Raw genomic sequence first — 18,810 nt, forward strand, 5'->3', positions numbered from 1 at the left:
CGTATTAGTATTCAATCTTGATCCATATATGTCCAATCAAGCTCAAGCGATCCCAGGTGGCTAAGGCGCTGCTGTCAAGAGTTTCGTCCCCTGGATCTGATTATGAACCCTGGTCTTCTAACAATGTAGACTTGCTCTTGTCTTACCAACATCATATACCTTCTCTTGTCTTACCAACATCATAGACCTTCTCTTGTCTTACCAACATCATAGTCTTTCTCTTGTCTTACCAACATCATAGACCTGCTCTTGTCTTATCAACATCGTAGACTTGATGTTGTCTTGCCAACATCAAAAACTTGATGTTGTCTTACCAACATCCTAGACTTGATCTTGTCTTGCCAACATCATAGACTTGCTCTTGTCTTACCAACATCATAGACCTTCTCTTGTCTTACCAACATCATAGACCTCCTCTTGTCTCACCAACATCATAGACTTTCTCTTGTCTTGCCAACATCATAGACCTCCTCTTGTCTTGCCAACATCATAGACTTGATCTTGTCTTGCCAACATCATAGACCTCTTGTCTTACCAACATCATAGACCTCCTCTTGTCTTGCCAACATGGTAGACCTGCTCTTGTCTTGCCAACACCATAGACTTGATCTTGTCTTGCCAACATCATAGACTTGATCTTGTCTTGCCAACATCATAGACTTGATCTTGTCTTGCCAACATCATAGACTTGATCTTGTCTTACCAACATGGTAAACACTTACGGTTTCACCGCCAGGTTTACTCTGAAAATATAAAATGTGATTTCACTGAAATACCTTATTAATGCGACGTTAAACCCAACTCACTCATAACAAGTTGATGTCGAATAAGCAGTAAGTCAACTTGGACGCAGTTGGGTTCGTTATCACAATCCAAACAACACTGCCTTCACATCTGATTTGGGACTCTATTGCAAGCTTCTGAAATGAGATTGTATGCTTTGACTTGACCTTTTGCAAATCAAACATTTTGGCATAGTCACAATAGAAGGTTTCAAATGAACTCGCGCGTGCTCCTTCATGCTTCCAAACCCGTTTTATCAGAAGCTGTTGGCACGCATCCACGATCAGGGCTGTGTCAGTAACCACATGGGTCGGCTAGAGCATTTACAGATCATATAACCCCTAGAAACATCAATCGCTTTAGAGACGTGTTTGTCCCTTGATGCGCTAGGAAGACAGTAGGCTGTAATTATCAAGCAAAATTGATGCTGTTGCTGACCGGGACGCGACAGTCACTTTAATACGTCTTGTATTGATTGTAGTGGAATTATGGCAACCGTGGTGTGTTTGTACGCAAATCGGGTACAGTTATGTGCCCCTGGTCACTGTTTTGCCTCCATGGATGCCATTAACCGATGTTATGCACAAGTAGCTGGGTAATAAAACGATTGATTAATGCGCCTCTTCTAACATCTTTGACACAGTGAAACTGATAGTGTTGATTTTTTGGCCGGTTTTATTTACTCAATTAATCTAGGAACGCCTATGTGTTATTTAACAGCTTTTTTCATTTTGCGTATTTTGACATTTTGGATTCTGGAGCAAATGTATTGAGTTGGTAATCTATTTTAGCGACAGCTCGCGTTTCCATGGCTTTAGACGCAAGGAGAAAGAAAATATTCGAAAGAAATCCTGATGCTTTCAGGTATTCGAGGTGCTAGACGTAATGATGACACTCGATAGCTCCTTGATGATTTATAACGTCTCGTGTTTTATGTCAGACGGGATATCGGAATACGTGGACGACGAACAGAAGATGGATCGAGGCCTAAATGATTTTATTTATTTACATTGACCGACGAGTCGAGTTGGAGATCTTTCGCTCGATCACTTGGAAGTTTCAAGGTTGCTTCGGGCAATGTATGAATGCAACTGTATCACTGGGTCCACATCTCAGTGACATAGTTTATGCGTCATCAATAGACACTCTTCCATCTGCAGACTCATTGTTTATGAATAGGAAGATGTTATGCTAACTTGTGTTTCCCAGCGGTCCAAGTTCCGTATCAAAACTCTCCCTACGAACACCCCTAAGGCCCAGGTATCGGTAGTTTGAATCGGAGATGTACGATTATTACCCTTGATCTCCCTGTATGATTATTACTCTTAGTCTCCCAGTACGATAATTACCATTGGTCTCCTAGTAGGATTATTACCCTTTGTCTTCCAGTACGATTATTACCATTTGTCTTCCAGTACGATAATTACCATTTGTCTCCCAATATGATTATTATCCTGCTCTCCCAATATGATTATGACCATTTGTCTTCCTGTACGATTATTACCATTGAGTTCCAAGTAGGATTATTACCCTTGGTGTTCCGGGACGATTATTACCCTTGGTCTTCCTGTAGGATTATTTCTTTTGGTCTACCAGTATGAATATTACCATTGAGTTCCAAGTAAGATTATTACCGTTGATCTTCCAGTACGATTATTACCCTTTGTCTCCCAGTACGATTATTACCCTTGGTCATCCAGTGGGATTATTACCCTTGGTCTCCCAGTACGATTATTACCATTGGTCTCCTAGTAGGATTATTACCCTTGGTCTCCCAATATGATTATTACACTGTGTCTTCCTGTACGATTATTACCCTTAGTCTCACAGTACGATTATTATCCTTGGTCTCCCAGTACGATTATTACCCTTGGTCTCACACTACTGTGCCAGTGCTCGTGGGTTTCACCAATGTGGTGAAAGCAGACCACATTCTGGAAACAACACGGTCACCTGTCCACTAATTCCGAGACTAGTTGAACTCTGTAAGGACTACATGTTTCCCTCCATAATTATATCACATAAACTAGTAATCCGCGCCTTGGACTAGTTCGTATTTAATGGCGTCTACAAAAGGCTTTACGGGATATACTACATCAAATCAAATATGTTGAAAGCGGTTTTCCATCCAACTGGTCACTCTCTAATTTCTGTCGTTTCTTCTTTCAGAGGGACCTTTAAATGTGAATGCTAGTCACTCCCATGACGACATCAGGCTTGTGGATGTCATCGAAGAGAATGTGGATATCCAGTATGGCGGCAAGTGGAAGCCCAAATCGTGTTTCGCCAGATACCGTGTGGCGATCATAATCCCCTACAGGGATAGACTTCATCATTTAGTTGTGTTGCTAGCGCACCTGCTACCAATTCTTAGGAGACAACAGCTAGACTTTAGGGTGTTTGTTGTAGAACAGGTAAGTCTGGTTACGACACTCACTCATGGCTTCTTTCCCATGTCGCATTGATGAATGATGGCTGTGAATGAATGCTTTCATTTCAGGTAATTAGGCCTCCGGCCAATATTATATCATATTGCTGATACAATATTAAAATCAGTGATGGAGCACCGCTACAAGTAACTACATAATGCACATCAAATATTGGTTTTAATACATTGAAGAAATTTGAACGTTTCTTTCAGGCCTAGAAATATATTTTTGGCGAGACAATTCAAAACAAATACCTTTTCCGAAGGGAACAGGCGCGCCATTTTATCGTACGATGGATATAAACAATTATACCTGGGCACACTTTTTTTCTTAAGTTTTCAAAGATGGTACATTCAAACAAAAAATGAAATTCAGACTCTTGAACAGGTACAAAACCAAGAGAACATAATCTCTGCTCGGATGGAATATTTTGCTTTCTACCCTCCTTAATCGTAGATCCATGATTAGAAACATCTGAACTTACATAGCACAATACAATTGACCTTGACATTGACTAGTGATAAATATTTTTCAAAATTATAACTTACTTTTGTCCTTAAAACTTCTCATAGGTACGTTTCTGATACCTTACTAAAGTTTCCATCTACCGTTGATGATCAATGTCAATACATCGTTGTTTTCAAGGCGACTATTCTTGTCGTAAGAGGCAACCAACGGGATCGTGTGGTCAGGCTCTCTGACTTGGTTGATGCATGTCATCGTATCCCAATTGCGTGGTTCGATGCTCATGATATAAACCACTGTATTGTCTGGTCCAGATTATTTACAGACCGCCGTCATATAGCTGGAATATTGCTGAGAGCGGCGTTAAACAACCAACCAACCAACCAACCAACATCGTTGTTTAAAACTAGCAATGAAATGTAAAATATGTTCCATACCTTGCTCAATCCAAACTGGTGGGGGGCACGGGTGGCCCAGTCGTCTGCAATTCGCTGTGCAGAGTTGCGTCCCTTGGGCACGCCAGAAACCTTTGATTGTTGGTTCGAATCCCGGTTCGCCCCGATTGTGTTTCTAGGTTCGTCAGCACCATACCCGTGCTTTTGTGTGTTTCACCGCAGTGGTAAACGTCTGAGACCTGCATCACTTCGGGCTTTCCTCCCACATTAAGCTGACACGCCCCGATATAACTGTCATACTGTTAAAAGCGGCGTTAAACCCAACTCACTCATTCACTCACTCACTCAAACCAAACTGATGAATGAGTGGGAAAAAGCGTCAGTGAGAAAGTGAGTATGTGTGTACCATGGTTTGGTAATATGGCAGCAATATCCCGGGGCACCAGTATATAGCCTTACCAGTTTTCCCATGTAACGAATCGAACACGGGTTTTCCGCGTGACGAGCGTACGCGTTAACCACTCAGCTACCCAGTTTAAGTGTTGATCTGCGTCCACATCAACATCACCTTAGCACTACAAAAATAGTTTATGGTCAGTACTTAATGTTTACATTATGGATGTTATACCTAATCGATTATAATTGTGGTTGGTTTATTTCATTTCGCGATTCAAGTGTTTGAATAGTCCAAAATATTCTATAGTTGCTGGAAGAGCTACAGGTACATGTACCTTGAATGGATTTGGGTAATTTGACTTTGGTTGATGTCGATTTGATTATACGTCTCGAGAGTTGGTTGCCACAGGTGGATTAAATGCCTTCCTGCAAGACTCCAGAGAGAACCATTTGGATCGAACTATGAACTTAAACTTACCATGTTTGAATACAAAGCGTTTCTTTATTATCACAGAAACCCGCGATACATTAATAGACGTGCAGGTCGACCCAACACTAGATACCCATTGGCATTTAAGCGTTTGGCTCAGTTAGTGGAAATCGGGAAGATATGTCCAAAGAATAGTATTAATTGTATGAAGACGTTTTCACGAACCAGCGTGTTTTTTTTACCACTGTTTCAATGCCTTTAAAATCATGATATGGAGAAAGACACTACCTCTGACTCTGATGGCCCGTTAGTAGGATGGTGTGCCTTCCATAAGCCTCTCAAGGACTGGCTGGGTTCGAATCCCAAATCCCCCTAATAATGCCCGTCATCCTGGGTTTCCTGTAGTAAACGTATTTCACAAGTGCCACTTTTTTCGTCACACGCAAAGATATAAATGAAATCCTGAGTGTCCAAAGCGACGTTAAACCAAGGCCACTCACACACCCACTCCAAATGAACATTTGATCTCCTATCTTCTATCTTGCAAGTTCCTTCCGCTTGCAGTAATGCGAAGGGATGTAATTGGTCATAAATGATGATATGGAAAAGAAACTACGTCACATTGTTATAACGGGATATGGGTGTCATATTATCTCTAAGATCATTGCCCTTAATACGACATGAAGAGAAGATCTGTTACAAATAAGTCCCTGATTATGCCAAACGTGATCTTTAACCCGAGCTACATCGTGGAGAGTTTCGTCCCTGGGGCACGCAAAAAGTCTAAGGGTTCGAATCCCGGTCCCCCCCCCTGCATCACTTCGGGTTTTCCTCCCACATTAAGCTGACACGACGTGTTAAAACTGGAACGCTGTTCAAAGAGGCTTTAATCGACACTCATTTACTCACTCATATTGAATTTACATATGATACCCCCTAAAAAACATCCTTTCCGAGGAAGCAGATCAACATTCAGCATCTAAAGATAATTGAGATTCTGAAATGGGATTACAACAAGCAGCGGGAGCAAATAGTCAATGATATTTGCTCATATTGGCCGACAGCAAGATATCCCCATTCAGCAGCAACGATGCTATGCACGAGTGTCTGCATCAATACCCGTCTCCTGCTTTTAAATGGCGTGTAGAGTTTGTTTCCATACATAACAGTTCGCTGTCGAGTCTGTTACAAATACTGTGCGTACTCTCGACCAACTCACAATCGCTCACCGCTAAATGTCATAGTAACAATATAGTCTTTGATACATAGTCCGATCAATGCTTCATCGATCGAGTGAAATGCGATTGCTCTTGAGTAGAATGCTATTCATGTGGGTGTGAATAGCGCTTCAATTCATATCCTTAGTCATTTTTGGTCATTTTAGGGTAAATCTTCGAAGGAGGTTTATCAACGTATTTCTACTGAGGTTTGATTTAGTGATGGGGTTTTTCATGGATACATCTCATCAATTACTAATAGGGATATTCATTTAGATTAGAAATGAAATCCCAAACTCATATGGGCCTAATGGTTGGTGTTATTTAAATGCCATGAATATAGAACACGGTCGTATTTCCCGAGATGTTATCTCTGGTCGTTGTCTTTAGAAGTCCTCCATTGAAATCATAATACCGCACGACCGCTAATTTTGCTGTAATGCCAAGCTTTAGCTGAGATTACGGTTGACATATAGGCTCAGCCCTATGGTGTTGAATGCGCCCAGTCCTGGATGGTCGCAGTGAGCATGGCGCTATACATAAATAACAGAGACCGGCATCCAATACGGAGAAATATGAAGTTTTAACGTGTGTTTGTCCTCTTGAATGGGCTCATCTCTACTATGGTCAGGCGTGTTTCGATGTTTCGACGTTACCTCTGTACCAAGCTTTTACCAAGACGCAACCGTGACGGGAAGGGTTCGCGCCCCGGTCGCGTGCGTATAATGTTATTTGACGAGGAGTGCACAAACAAACATTCCTATGATCGCAACGACGACACACAATATTCGACATGAGTTGACAGCGTTGAACGTTTATTTTATGTTGAGCATGGGTGTATGTTGGTAATAATAAAGTCCCATGCGTCGAAGAACATTTCCGATTCATAAACGTCTGAGATATTAACAATAAATATGGTTGTTTCTGCAAACGAGGGCTACTCCGTCAGGCGCTATCCATCACACTGTCGTGTTGTTCCTCATAGGCACAGCCAATATCAATTGATCCCACTGTCAAACCAAACGTGATTACCCCCTGTCTGGCATATTGCTGATGAACGCTCGTAGTCTCCAGAGACAACACGGACCGGGGGGTCTCGAGAAAGACAGACGAGCGCAGGGGACTGCCGACTTCAATTACTAAGATGACTATATTTGTCAATGGTCCTCAGGCTTTTACAAAAGATAACCGTTCCCTGAACACAACCAGAATATTAAATAGTCGGTAACATTATTACTGTTCTAGGATACACAATTTGAAGAGACTAACTTTAGTTCTTTATAACCGCAGTTCGTTACATGCATATATACAGCATATACACAGCAAATGGCCGGGACCAAAATATAAATTCATTATATATCATGTCAGTTCGTTATAAGCGTGTTCGTCATAAACGTAGTTTACTGATTTGTACTGTAACGTAGTTCGTTTTAACCGCAGTTCGTTACATGCATATATACAGCATATACACAGCAAATGGCCGGGACCAAAATATAAATTCGTTATATCTGTCAGTTCGTTATAAGCGTGTTCGTCATAAACGTAGTTTACTGATTTGTACTGTAACGTGCAGTACGTAAGTCGGTCTCAAACAACACGTATCGGTACTGACTTTTCTTGATTGCACTTTGAAACGAAAAGCGTATGCGACAAGTTATTTATTTTCGTTTAAGACATATTTTGTGTAGAATCAGTGCAACATTATGGGTAAATCTCTATGACTTTACATTAAGCAGGTCACAAATAGTAGCATTCGATACCACAACAAAAGGTGAGGTGAGGTGAAATGATGTTTAACGTCGCGTCCAAGATTATTGCATAAATGTACGTGTGTGTGTGTTTGTGTGGTTGCTTGTACTAGTCCGGACTGATGCCGATTTATAGTGCTAGCTCACTGAGATACCATGCCGCAGTTTAACATGAATACCCCACTCAGACACAGTATACTGCCTCCGAACCGACCAGTCCTTGTTTTAGCCCTTTAATGCCGAGCGCCAGACAGGGTATCATCAAGTACCATCTTTTAACGTCTTTTGGTATGACGCGGCCGGGGATCGAACCCCCGACTTTCCGCTCTCCGGGCGGACGCTCCACCACTAGACCACGGAGGCGGTCATACCACAACATAAATACTGAGAGGTTGTTTGAACTTTTTATTGATGTCCTTGTCCTTGTTGTACGTCCAAATATTCAGGACCACTTCTTGCCCCTACGTCAGATGAAGAAATTGTTGTCCATGAAAAGTATATGCTGACAGGGCAGTACATTACAGCTCGGTAATATTGAAACATTTCATAACGTAGGTCTGCATAATATCAGGCTTGTTGGGTTCCTTGTTTTAAATGAATGGAATCGCCGAAAGGGACAGAAAAGCTTTGTGCAATCTCCCAAAATAGTGAGTTGGGTTTATCGCCGTTTTTAACAGTATTCCAGTTATATCACGGCGTGTCAGCTTAATGTGGGAGGAAAGCCCGAAGTGATGCAGGTCTCAGATGTTTACTACTTCGGTGAAACCCACGAGCATGGGTATGGTGCTGACAAACCTAGAAACTAATCGGGGAGAACCAGAATTCGAACCAACAATCATAGGTTTATATGCCCAGGGGACGCAATTCTGCACAGCGAATTGCGGCGCCTTAGACAACTGGGCCACCCGTGCCCAACTCCTAACATAAACGAATGTTATACTCAACTGAAACTTTTGTGATAAATGCTGATAAAACAAATTTCTGGTCGAGCGATAACTTGGCACCTCCATCCTCCAGTCTAAAACATCAGAAGATAGTGTTTATACAATCACGTTCGTAATGTGTAGAAAGAACTGGATTCGTCTGCTTTTAAAGGTTACTCGTGATTCATTTTTTGTAAAACTGATATGAAAATGATGGCGACAGACAATGTCATCAAGCTGTACATTACTGCTTTTGATTAAACCAAGAGTCTGTCTTGTGTAACAGAGTATAGTTAGGTTGGTCTCTGACCTGTCTGATAATTTCACTTCAACTCTCAGAATATGAGAGAATTAAGTGTTGAAATTATTTGAAAACTCACTCTGCTCTGTGTATACAATTTAATTCATCACCTTCCAGTAAGCATAACTGCAAAACGAGTATGTAGTATGTTGCTCTCCAAGTGTTGAAAATGATGACATTATTTGGCTTAAGTCTTTTTAAATATTATTATAGAGGCATCTCATCTTCTGTCAAAATTGACCGCCTCCGTGGTCTAGTTGTAGAGCGTCCGCCCGGAGAGCGGAAGATCCGGGGTTCGATCCCCGGCCGCGTCATACCAAAAGACGTTAAAAGATGGTACTTGTTGTTACCCTGTCTGGCGCTCGGCATTAAGGGGCTAAAACAAGGACTGGTCGGCTCGGAGTCAATATACTGTGTCTGAGTGGGGTAGCGATGTTAAACTGCGGCATGATATCTCAGTGTGCTAGCACTATAAATCGGCATCAGTCCGGACTAGTACAAGTAGCCACACACACACACACACATACACGTGCATGCACGTCACTATATAAGCGCAAAAATCTTGGACGCGACGTTAAACCCAATTTCACCTCACCTCACCTTCTGTCAAAATTAATGAGATCGTATATTTGTCACATAGTGAGAGAGGTTGTACGCCGCATTTAGCACTATTGAAGCCATATACCACGTTGGACACCATATTTGGACTTCACATATTGTTCCCTCATGGGATTGAGCCGTGACTTTTGAAGTCTTTAACCACAAGGCTACACTCCACGAGAATACGTGATGTATTGGTTTACATCAATCATGTTGCTTAGATCAATATTTATGTGTTTTCCACTTGCCCATTAATCAACACAGTCATTACCACAATATCTACATTGATCGCAATGTTGCAGATGATCCTTGTTATGTAATAACGCACTAATCTGTTACCTGTCTCACGCCATCTGCCCGTACATCATCTGTAAACCCCTCCAAGTCGAAGCCTGTAAATAGATGAGAACAGGATTAATACGTCGTTTACCGCATCGGAAGAAAGAAGAAAGAGGCTGAAATTATTGCTTATTACATAGACAGCTTGGAGACGTGGAAGCCGATTTCATATTAGGCAATCGATAGATTCCCCGGGACTTAATTACTGCGGGTAAACAAGGAACAATAACTAGTAATCTAATGGGTCTACACTCGCTGGCATTTCATAGAAACCAGATCGTTCAGAGACCTGATGATGTTGTTTGAAGGTCTGTAATGGTCCTTTCTCAGCGGAAGTGATGCTGATGGTACTTCATGTACATCGGGGTTGACCAGTCCCCTGTAAGGTGATATCTGAGTTTGACCGTCGCGCCAATCAATCAATCTTTTTTCAAGCACTTAAATGCAAATAGTACGAATAGAACAGAGGTGTTACATACAATGTCCTAGACTACAGGGGTGTTACATACAATGTCCTAGACTACAGAGGTGCTACATACAATGTCCTAGACTACAGAGGTGTTACATACAATGTCCTAGACTACATAAAATGTCCTAGATTACAGAGGTGTTACATAAATGTCCTAGACTACAGAGGTGTTACATAAATGTCCTAGACTACCGAGGTGTTACATAAATGTCCTAGACTACAGAGGTGTTATATACAATGTCCTAGAATACAGAGGTGTTACATACAATGTCTTAGACTTCAGAGGTGTTATATACAATGTCCTAGACTACAGAGGTGTTACATATAATGTCCTAGACTACATAAAATGTCCTGGACTACAGTGGTGTTACATATATGCACTAGACTACAGACGTGTTATATACAATGTCCTAGACTACAGAGGTGTTAGGCAACCTACGAGCACGGGTATGGTGCTGACAAACCTAGAAACAGAATCGGGACGAACCGGGATTCGAACCCACAATCATAGGTTTCTGGCGTGCCCAAGTGACGCAACTCGGAACAGCGAATCGCGGCGCCTCGGACGACTGGGCCACCGCAACAATCATTGGAAATTTAATATTTGGCTCAATAATGTGTAATACGTGTATGTCTCTGTCTCCTTCACGGGGAGTAGAATGAACATATACAATGTCAGTGAAGCCCCAAGTCGTGATATTCCTCCTCGATAGCTAGGATACTACACAACTTACACCTTTGATCTCGGAACGTCAGTTCATGAGAGAAACATCACAATCATGCCCAAGTACTTCGATATATCTTTATAATTATATCAAATAGATACTGATCCGAATATACATGATATTTTAGCATTCTAAAATGCAGACTTTGTGAGATAAAGTCAATGAAAATGACCACGATTGTTATATATACAGTCCCGTCGAGCAGGATTATCAATCATAACACGGTTTAACGTTTACGTGGTGCTCGTTCACTGTCCCATCAATACCGATCGACTCTGTCTTGACCATTGGAGGGCAAAGATGTTAGAGCCATGTCGTGTTCATATTGATCGTTCTCAATTGCCGCTGGACCAAACGGAGCTAGAGAACAGAGAGCTAGCAAGCGTCCGTCTGACAAGACTTTCAATTAAACTCGACAGTTCAAACCGATTGCACCAGAGATCAGAAGTTATGTCGTCTGCCCTGTAGATTGTTGTCTGTTTCTGTTTCGACCGCCATTGTTGATGAGGCCACAACGGATCATGTGGGTCTCATAGAAGTTGAAATCAATACTTGATGTCATAAGCATTCAGTTCTTGTTCGTGTACCTAGATAAATATTTAGAATGGTATGTACGTTTACTTTGGAGATTCACTTTGTGTCACCTTGTGAGCTGAGGCTAGGAAACGATTTTCTCCTGAAAGTGTGTGAAAATCAAGTGAGGTGAGTTGAGGTGAAATGGGGTTTAACGTCGTGTCCAAGATTATTGCACTTATATAGCGACGTGCATGTACGTGTGTGTGTTTGTGTGGCTGCTTGTACTAGTCCGGACTGATGCCGATTTATAGTGCTAGCACACTGAGATATCATGCCTCAGTTTAACATGAATACCCCACTCTGACACAGTATACTGACTCCGAGCCGACCAGTCCTTGTTTTAGCCCCTAAATGCCGAACGCAAGGCAGGGTAACAAGTACCATCTTTTAACGTCTTTTGGTATGACGCGGCCGGGGATCGAACCCCAGACCTTCCGCTTTCCGGGCGGACGCTCTACCACTAGACCACGGAGGCGGTGGAAAATAAGGTAATCTGATACCTCTGGCCTAAGTCTTCCGCTGTATGGATCTGTCCTCTTTACAGCCAATGCCTGTCTCAGTCCATTAGAAAGCTGGTCAATTTTGATCAGATTGTAGATTTTTCGAGGCAATTCCTAAGAATAGCTTTGTGACTCAGACGTGGTTCCTCTTGCACTGGCTAGACACCAGACTTGTTGGTTTCGTTATGTGATACTGTCATGTGTAAATGCCCGAGGAACTCTGGAATATCTGTGACCACACGTTACTGACTTGCTGACAGTTTTAGTACAAAACGAGATCCATGTAGGTATGGACATTTCTGCGAAATTACACCCAGTGAGTGGAACCTGGGAGATTTCCCTAGTCGAGGTTTCAAGTGAGTCGGATGACAACCTGACAGTGATTTGGCTTAGCGTCAAATGTAGAATGCTTTGTTTGAGTCAACACTTGACTCTCGGACAGCGGCTCAGCAGATTGTCCAGTAGGCTGTCTCCCAGTCCCTGGGCCAAATTATTTCCTCATCCGCATAGCCCTTTATATGATGCAAAGATCCAAAATTAAGCAAGTCTATGTTTTTTTGTGTTCTTTTCCCATATCATAGGGGCTCCTAAAAACCAATGGCTTTTTTGTTTCAAAATTATATATTTTCAGAGACAAAGCGTTGGTCTAGTTGGTCAGATTCACACCTACAAGATGACCAGAACATTGCAGTATTGAATGTCAAGACGTCGAATGATTGTTTTCAACTTTTCCCTAACAAAAGCATCATTAGTAAATAGAAATCAGATTTGATTATAAACACTGTCACCAATGTAGCACATTGACTCATTATCTACAATAGAATATCTTACGTCACCGGTTAGAACGGAAATGGGATGTTAATTAGTTGCACAAGTCTATTACATAAACGTTCGTCTAATCGTTATATAATGTCGCAATTACCCATGATAAAACCACCGTATGTTGCATCTAACTCAGCTCTGAGACATAATACGGTGTCAGATCTACCAATGAAAAGTGGCAGACTGCAAATTGACATCTCACAGCCTATAATAATACAAATGTTGAATGTTCTTTATTGGACTTGCACAAGCAATACTTATTTATTCAAATAATAATTTCTAGATCATGTAAATAATGATATTATATTGTCCATGTAAGAGACTGGAGTCCTTAGAACTTAGACTTGCACAAGTCTCTGAGGCGATAATTATCAGTTGAAACCATAATTTCTGGATTATGTAAAGTTGTCCCTATAAGAGACTGGAGTCTTGTACTGTCCTCATATTTAGACTTGCCTATTAAGAGGATGGACTTGCTACACATCCATTGACTTTACTTTCATTACAGACTTGGAGCAAGGCTTATTCTTTATAAGCACTGTTAGAGGTAAATTACGCATTGTTTGTCGATATTGTGACATGTGGGTCAACTCCCTCCTTGTTCTGCTGATACCTGGGTTGGTAGGTTGCGGTCTGTGTGTTAGACTAACGCCTAGTATCTGGAATGAATTCTTTTGCAGAAAAAAACAGTTGTTAAGTTACAGTTATAAAATATTATAAAAAGGAGCCCAGAGACTTTCTATACTGCAATAATCTAGACTTGCCAAATATTATAGTCTTGCATGGGCTATATTGGCTATATTTGTTTCAGGGTCTGTTTGACAGACTATTTGTGTATCTTAGAGCTGCCGTTTAGACCCCTGAAGATCCGGGGTAGAATAGGTCTTCAGCAACCCATGCTTTCGGTAAAAGGCGACAACGCTTGTCGTAAGAGGCGACTAACGGGATCGGGTGGTCAGGCTCACTGACTTGGTTGTATGGTTTCCATGTTTTCGGGAGCCAATCTATGGTGATGTTTCATAGGGTTTTTGTTACGTTCTCATTGTTTTCTGTTGCCGATTCCTTACATTGGGAGGCCTGAGTTTGAGTTTGGTCGTCCAACCAGAATCGTTGTTCTGACCAAAGTGCGACCACCTGGCGGAGAGGCTCCAAGACGCTATCACACGTACTTATATGCAACATCAGCTGATTGGATAGTATCGATTACAATACGAAGGAGGTCAAATGGGGGTTGAATGGAGATTAAGACAATCGATAACCTACTACAAAACGTCATCGCCAGGGAACAACCAGTCTCGATTATCCGCCGAAACAGATTCCATTGGGTATAATAGGCAAAATAGCCTTGTATGATATATGTTCCAAAATAGACCATTATACAGAGTGTGTTGGTGAGTGCGCGGGGTTGAACGCCGTTTGAACACTGTCAGTATTCCAGTTATATCATCAGCTTAATGTGGGAGGAAAGCCCGAAGTGATGCAGGTCTCAGAATACATACAATACAACATATAGCCACATAATCAGTTTCCAAGAGTGAGTGAGTGAGTTGGGTTTAACACAGCTTTTAACGCTATACCAGTTATATCGCGGCGTGTCAGCTTAATGTGGGAGGAAAACCCGAAGTGATGCAGGTCTCAGATGTTTACTACTTCGGTGAAACCCACGAGCACGGGTATGGTGCTGACAAACCTAGAACCATAATGTGGCCGAACCGGGATTCGAACCCAGAGGCGTGTCCAAGGGACGCAACTCTGCACAGCGCATTGCGGCGCCCCTGACGACTGGGCCAACCCTGCCCCCAGCAAGACTATTACCAGCAATTGACACTATTAAGGTATGACAGTCGAGTTGACCGGGTGAACTGATCCATATAAACAGAACGTCCCTTTCTGTATGGTAAAGCTGCTAACAGCTCGCTACAGATGTTCGAAAGTTAGACAAAGGTTAGCCTTTCTTGGGCATAAGGGCCGGTTAGTCATCGTACGTGTTTAATCTTATCTCAACCTACTCTATTAACCAGACGTTCATTTTTCGCTGTCGTACAGAACGCCCACGAGCTACTCGTCACAACGATAGATTCTGTGTGTGATTATTACCGAGTAGAAGGCTGCTGGTACAACGGCTACTGCAGACATCCGTTGCGAAAACCAGACCCAATAAATATCGACCACAGCTGTCGAAAGGCTGGAAACAATAAATAGTTTTGTCAAGTAGTATCTGTCACGTGATTTGTCATTCTGTTCCAGGAGGAGTGATTTCTAGATTAAGACTAGTTTTCAGGAACGTTGTTACAGTGATTGATGACAACAAACTCTATTGATTGCCCGATCCTATTTTAGCGCGACAGAAGTTTAGCCTGTGTGTCCCATACTAACCCCATATAATTGATTTTATACGGAGTCTTCCACAGTTTTTTTCTTTTAATAATTGTATCATGTCTTCAGTAAAAATATAGCATATCGTTTTATTGAGGATACTGGGCAGTGGCTTGCTTCCCTTTTGTAATATAAAGGGGTGGTCGGGTAGCCTAAAGCGTTCGCCCGTCATGCCGAAGACCGGGGTTCGATTCCCGACATGGGTACAATGTGTGAAGCCCATATTGGTGTTCCCCGCCGTGATATTGCTGGAGCGGCGTAAAACCACACTCACTCACTCCTTTTTGTAAACAACAACATTTACTTTTTTTTAAATGCAATGACGATTCCTCTTAGTTTATTATGCAAATTGTGTGGGGGGCTGGTTCTACCGATGGGACGAGACAGGATGACCCTTTGAGCGAACACCTGGCGTCATCACTGAGTTTCAGTGATCCGTATTCGTAACATAATCGAGACTGGTTATTCTCTGTCATTGACATGATATGTTTTCATCAGTTTGGGAGAAGGGAATGTACACTAGTCAGACCAATGGCTGTCTATTTAACATTGCATGGTCGGACAATCGCACCAGCCACCCCTACACCCAACCCTTCAACAAATTAATTTGGGGACAGGTAATATCAGAAGAAACATTAAAATTATTGACAAAGATAAGATTCTTGTGACCTCGATCAAATGATAACCGTGTTAGTGACGGAATAAGATCAATGCACGTGATTTTATTACGAATCCGTCAGGGATGTGGGTTCTTCTTATATGGAGAATATCACCCAAGTGTCGATAAGAGTTTAAAACTCCGAGGCTTGTAGAGGAGTTTTAAACTTTTATCGACGAGTGTTGATATATTTGATATCAAAAGACACAAGGATGATATTCTATTTATCATTCTTCCAACTTTTTCAGTTAGTTGACAGAAATAAGCAGTGTCCTAATGTAAAAAGTACTGCTTCATCTTCAGTAGCAGAGCCATTAGTGATGTTATTTGATTGTGACTTCATTGTAACCAATGACGCCACAATGGTCTGCAAAGCATTGTGGTGCAATTTCAATGTAGTGATATCTACAATGTAAGTATCGCTAGATCTCACCCTAGCGATAACTCCTGTGGGAGCCAGTTTGGGATAGTAAATTCTTAAATACGACTGTGGACGATGGAAATTTACGGATTATTATGGTTGCATATCTCGGATGCTGTTGGGGAGTATCATCATTTCACATTTGTTGTGAGGAGTTAGCGTGATGGCATCTCTCGTGGGGAGTTATTAAATGGCAGAGCTCTGTTGTAAATGGCCAGTAAATGCTCCTAAGAATGTCAAGAGCATGTGTACTAAATCGATCATGTGTTTCTTGTGTAAGTAAAAAAAGTAAATTTCATTTGAAAATGGCTCCACGAGGCAACCGTTTTTGCTTGCAAATATCGGAAATGTTGCTGAATTGATGGAGGGAATTGCCCTCTCTGTCTGCAAACCTAATGACCTGTAAATACGATAGTGTTCTTAAAGAAGTAGGAACAGAATGTGGCTGGAATCATTCTTTGTGTTTAGCTTGAAACGCCACATTGCGACATAAATGTCTTCTTTACTTCAGGGTCCACTTACACTGTCGGGCAAAAGAAACTACCACTTAAAAATCATACGGAAAGGGGCGTTCGGTTTATATGGATCAGGTAACCCGGTCAACTCGAATGTCATACCTTAATAGTGTCAACTGCTGGTGATAGTCTTGCTGGGGCACGGGTGGCCCACTCGTCTAACTCGCTGCCATTCGCTGTGCAGATAAGATTGATTCACCCCAGCAAAATCTTATTTGTAAATACAGACATGTACGGAAAAAACATAAACATATACATCTCTGTTCGACATTTGGCCCAAAAGAGTATTTTGCTCTTCGTTTTCTTCCGTATCGCTTCGATGGCCGAGTCGTCTAAGGCGCCGCAATTCATATTGCAGAGATGCGTCCCTTGGGCACGCCAGAAACCTATGATTGTGGATCGAATCCGGGTTCCCCCCGATTATGTATCTAGGGTTGTCTGCACCATACCCGTGCTCGTGGGTTTCATCGAAGTGGTAAACGTCTGAGACCTGCATCACTTCGGGTTTTCCTCCCACATTAAGCTGACACGCCGTGATATAACTGGAATACTGTTAAAGGCGGCGTTGAGCCCAACTCACTCACTCACGCACTCTCATAACAATCGATATTCTAGACATAATTAGAAACTGTGTATGAATAGTATATTTGAGTGTAGAGTGTTTGTAACCCTGATTGTTTTCAGAAACACACATTCAAGGAAACCGGTATCTAAACATTGGGAACGTTAGGCAATAATTATTGAGCAAGCAGACATTGCATCGGTGCACGGAGCTTACTGAAAGTAGTTCCTACGAGATGGCCTCGTTTGCATATTTATCGAATCGTGATAGCTAGTTTATCGGACTGGTTTGTCGCATCGATAACACTGTCCTCTTTGAGATAAATGCCGATATCGACATATGTCACACTGATTCGATTTAATGCAACGCGTAACAATAACAGGAGACTATTAATTGTGTGGGTCTATCAACTTCAGCCAGACATGGTGGAGGTGCCATGATTACTTGCTGCAACCATGGACAGCCGTAGGTCGTATTTGTATGACTTGTTAAAGTTAACGGTGTCATGTTCTAGCATGCTTGCTGTAAAAGGCGACTAACGGGATCGGGTGGTCAAGCTCGCTGACTTGGTTGATACACGTTATCGGTCCCAATTGCGTGGATCGATGCTCATGATATTAATCACTGGATTGACTGGTCCAGACTCGATTATTTACAGACCGCCGTCATATAGCTGGAATATTGCTGAGGGCGGCTATGGACATAGACTCGTTAGTCCAGCCAAAATATAACGCCGGAATTCTAGCCTACTTCGGAAAGGTTGAAACTGGGCTTTTATGGTCAGCCAACTCCTTTGGCTCAGGAAGATGGTATCCTGTTGGCACCTACTTCTGTATATGTATCAAAAGGCAGACACATTTTTTGGATAACAACTTCTTTAATTACGTTACAACTTCTAAGTAATGCATTTCAAACAATGTATATGAATCGTATGTATCGCAATGCAATGTAACACGGTAGGCAATATTTAAGTTTTTCAGACACATGATTTATAAGCCGAATATGTTTCCTCATCGTACATATCATATGTTAGCAATGCATATTTGTTATCAATAATATGATATTTACGATACGGCAACCTATGACGCTAATAATCTCTTTATCATACAATGTCATTCATAAACTGATGGGTGATTGAGAGTCTGACATAATTTCACTCC

General features: G+C 41.8%; 1 protein-coding gene across 3 annotated transcripts in view; it reads left to right on the forward strand.

Moving 5' to 3' along the window:
- The window catches only part of LOC139473658 (beta-1,4-N-acetylgalactosaminyltransferase bre-4-like), a 139,022-nt gene that overhangs the window by 92,152 nt on the left and 28,060 nt on the right, over window positions 1-18,810 (forward strand). For all 3 annotated transcript variants that reach the window (XM_071256350.1, XM_071256349.1, XM_071256348.1), the window contains one exon: window positions 2,953-3,197. In XM_071256350.1, the coding sequence (XP_071112451.1) occupies window positions 2,953-3,197 (245 nt within the window). The remainder of the gene's footprint in view (window positions 1-2,952; window positions 3,198-18,810) is intronic.

The sequence above is a fragment of the Haliotis cracherodii genome, unplaced genomic scaffold, assembly GCF_022045235.1.
Source record: "Haliotis cracherodii isolate W230 unplaced genomic scaffold, xgHalCrac1.p SCAF_3, whole genome shotgun sequence".
Taxonomy (NCBI): domain Eukaryota; kingdom Metazoa; phylum Mollusca; class Gastropoda; order Lepetellida; family Haliotidae; genus Haliotis; species Haliotis cracherodii.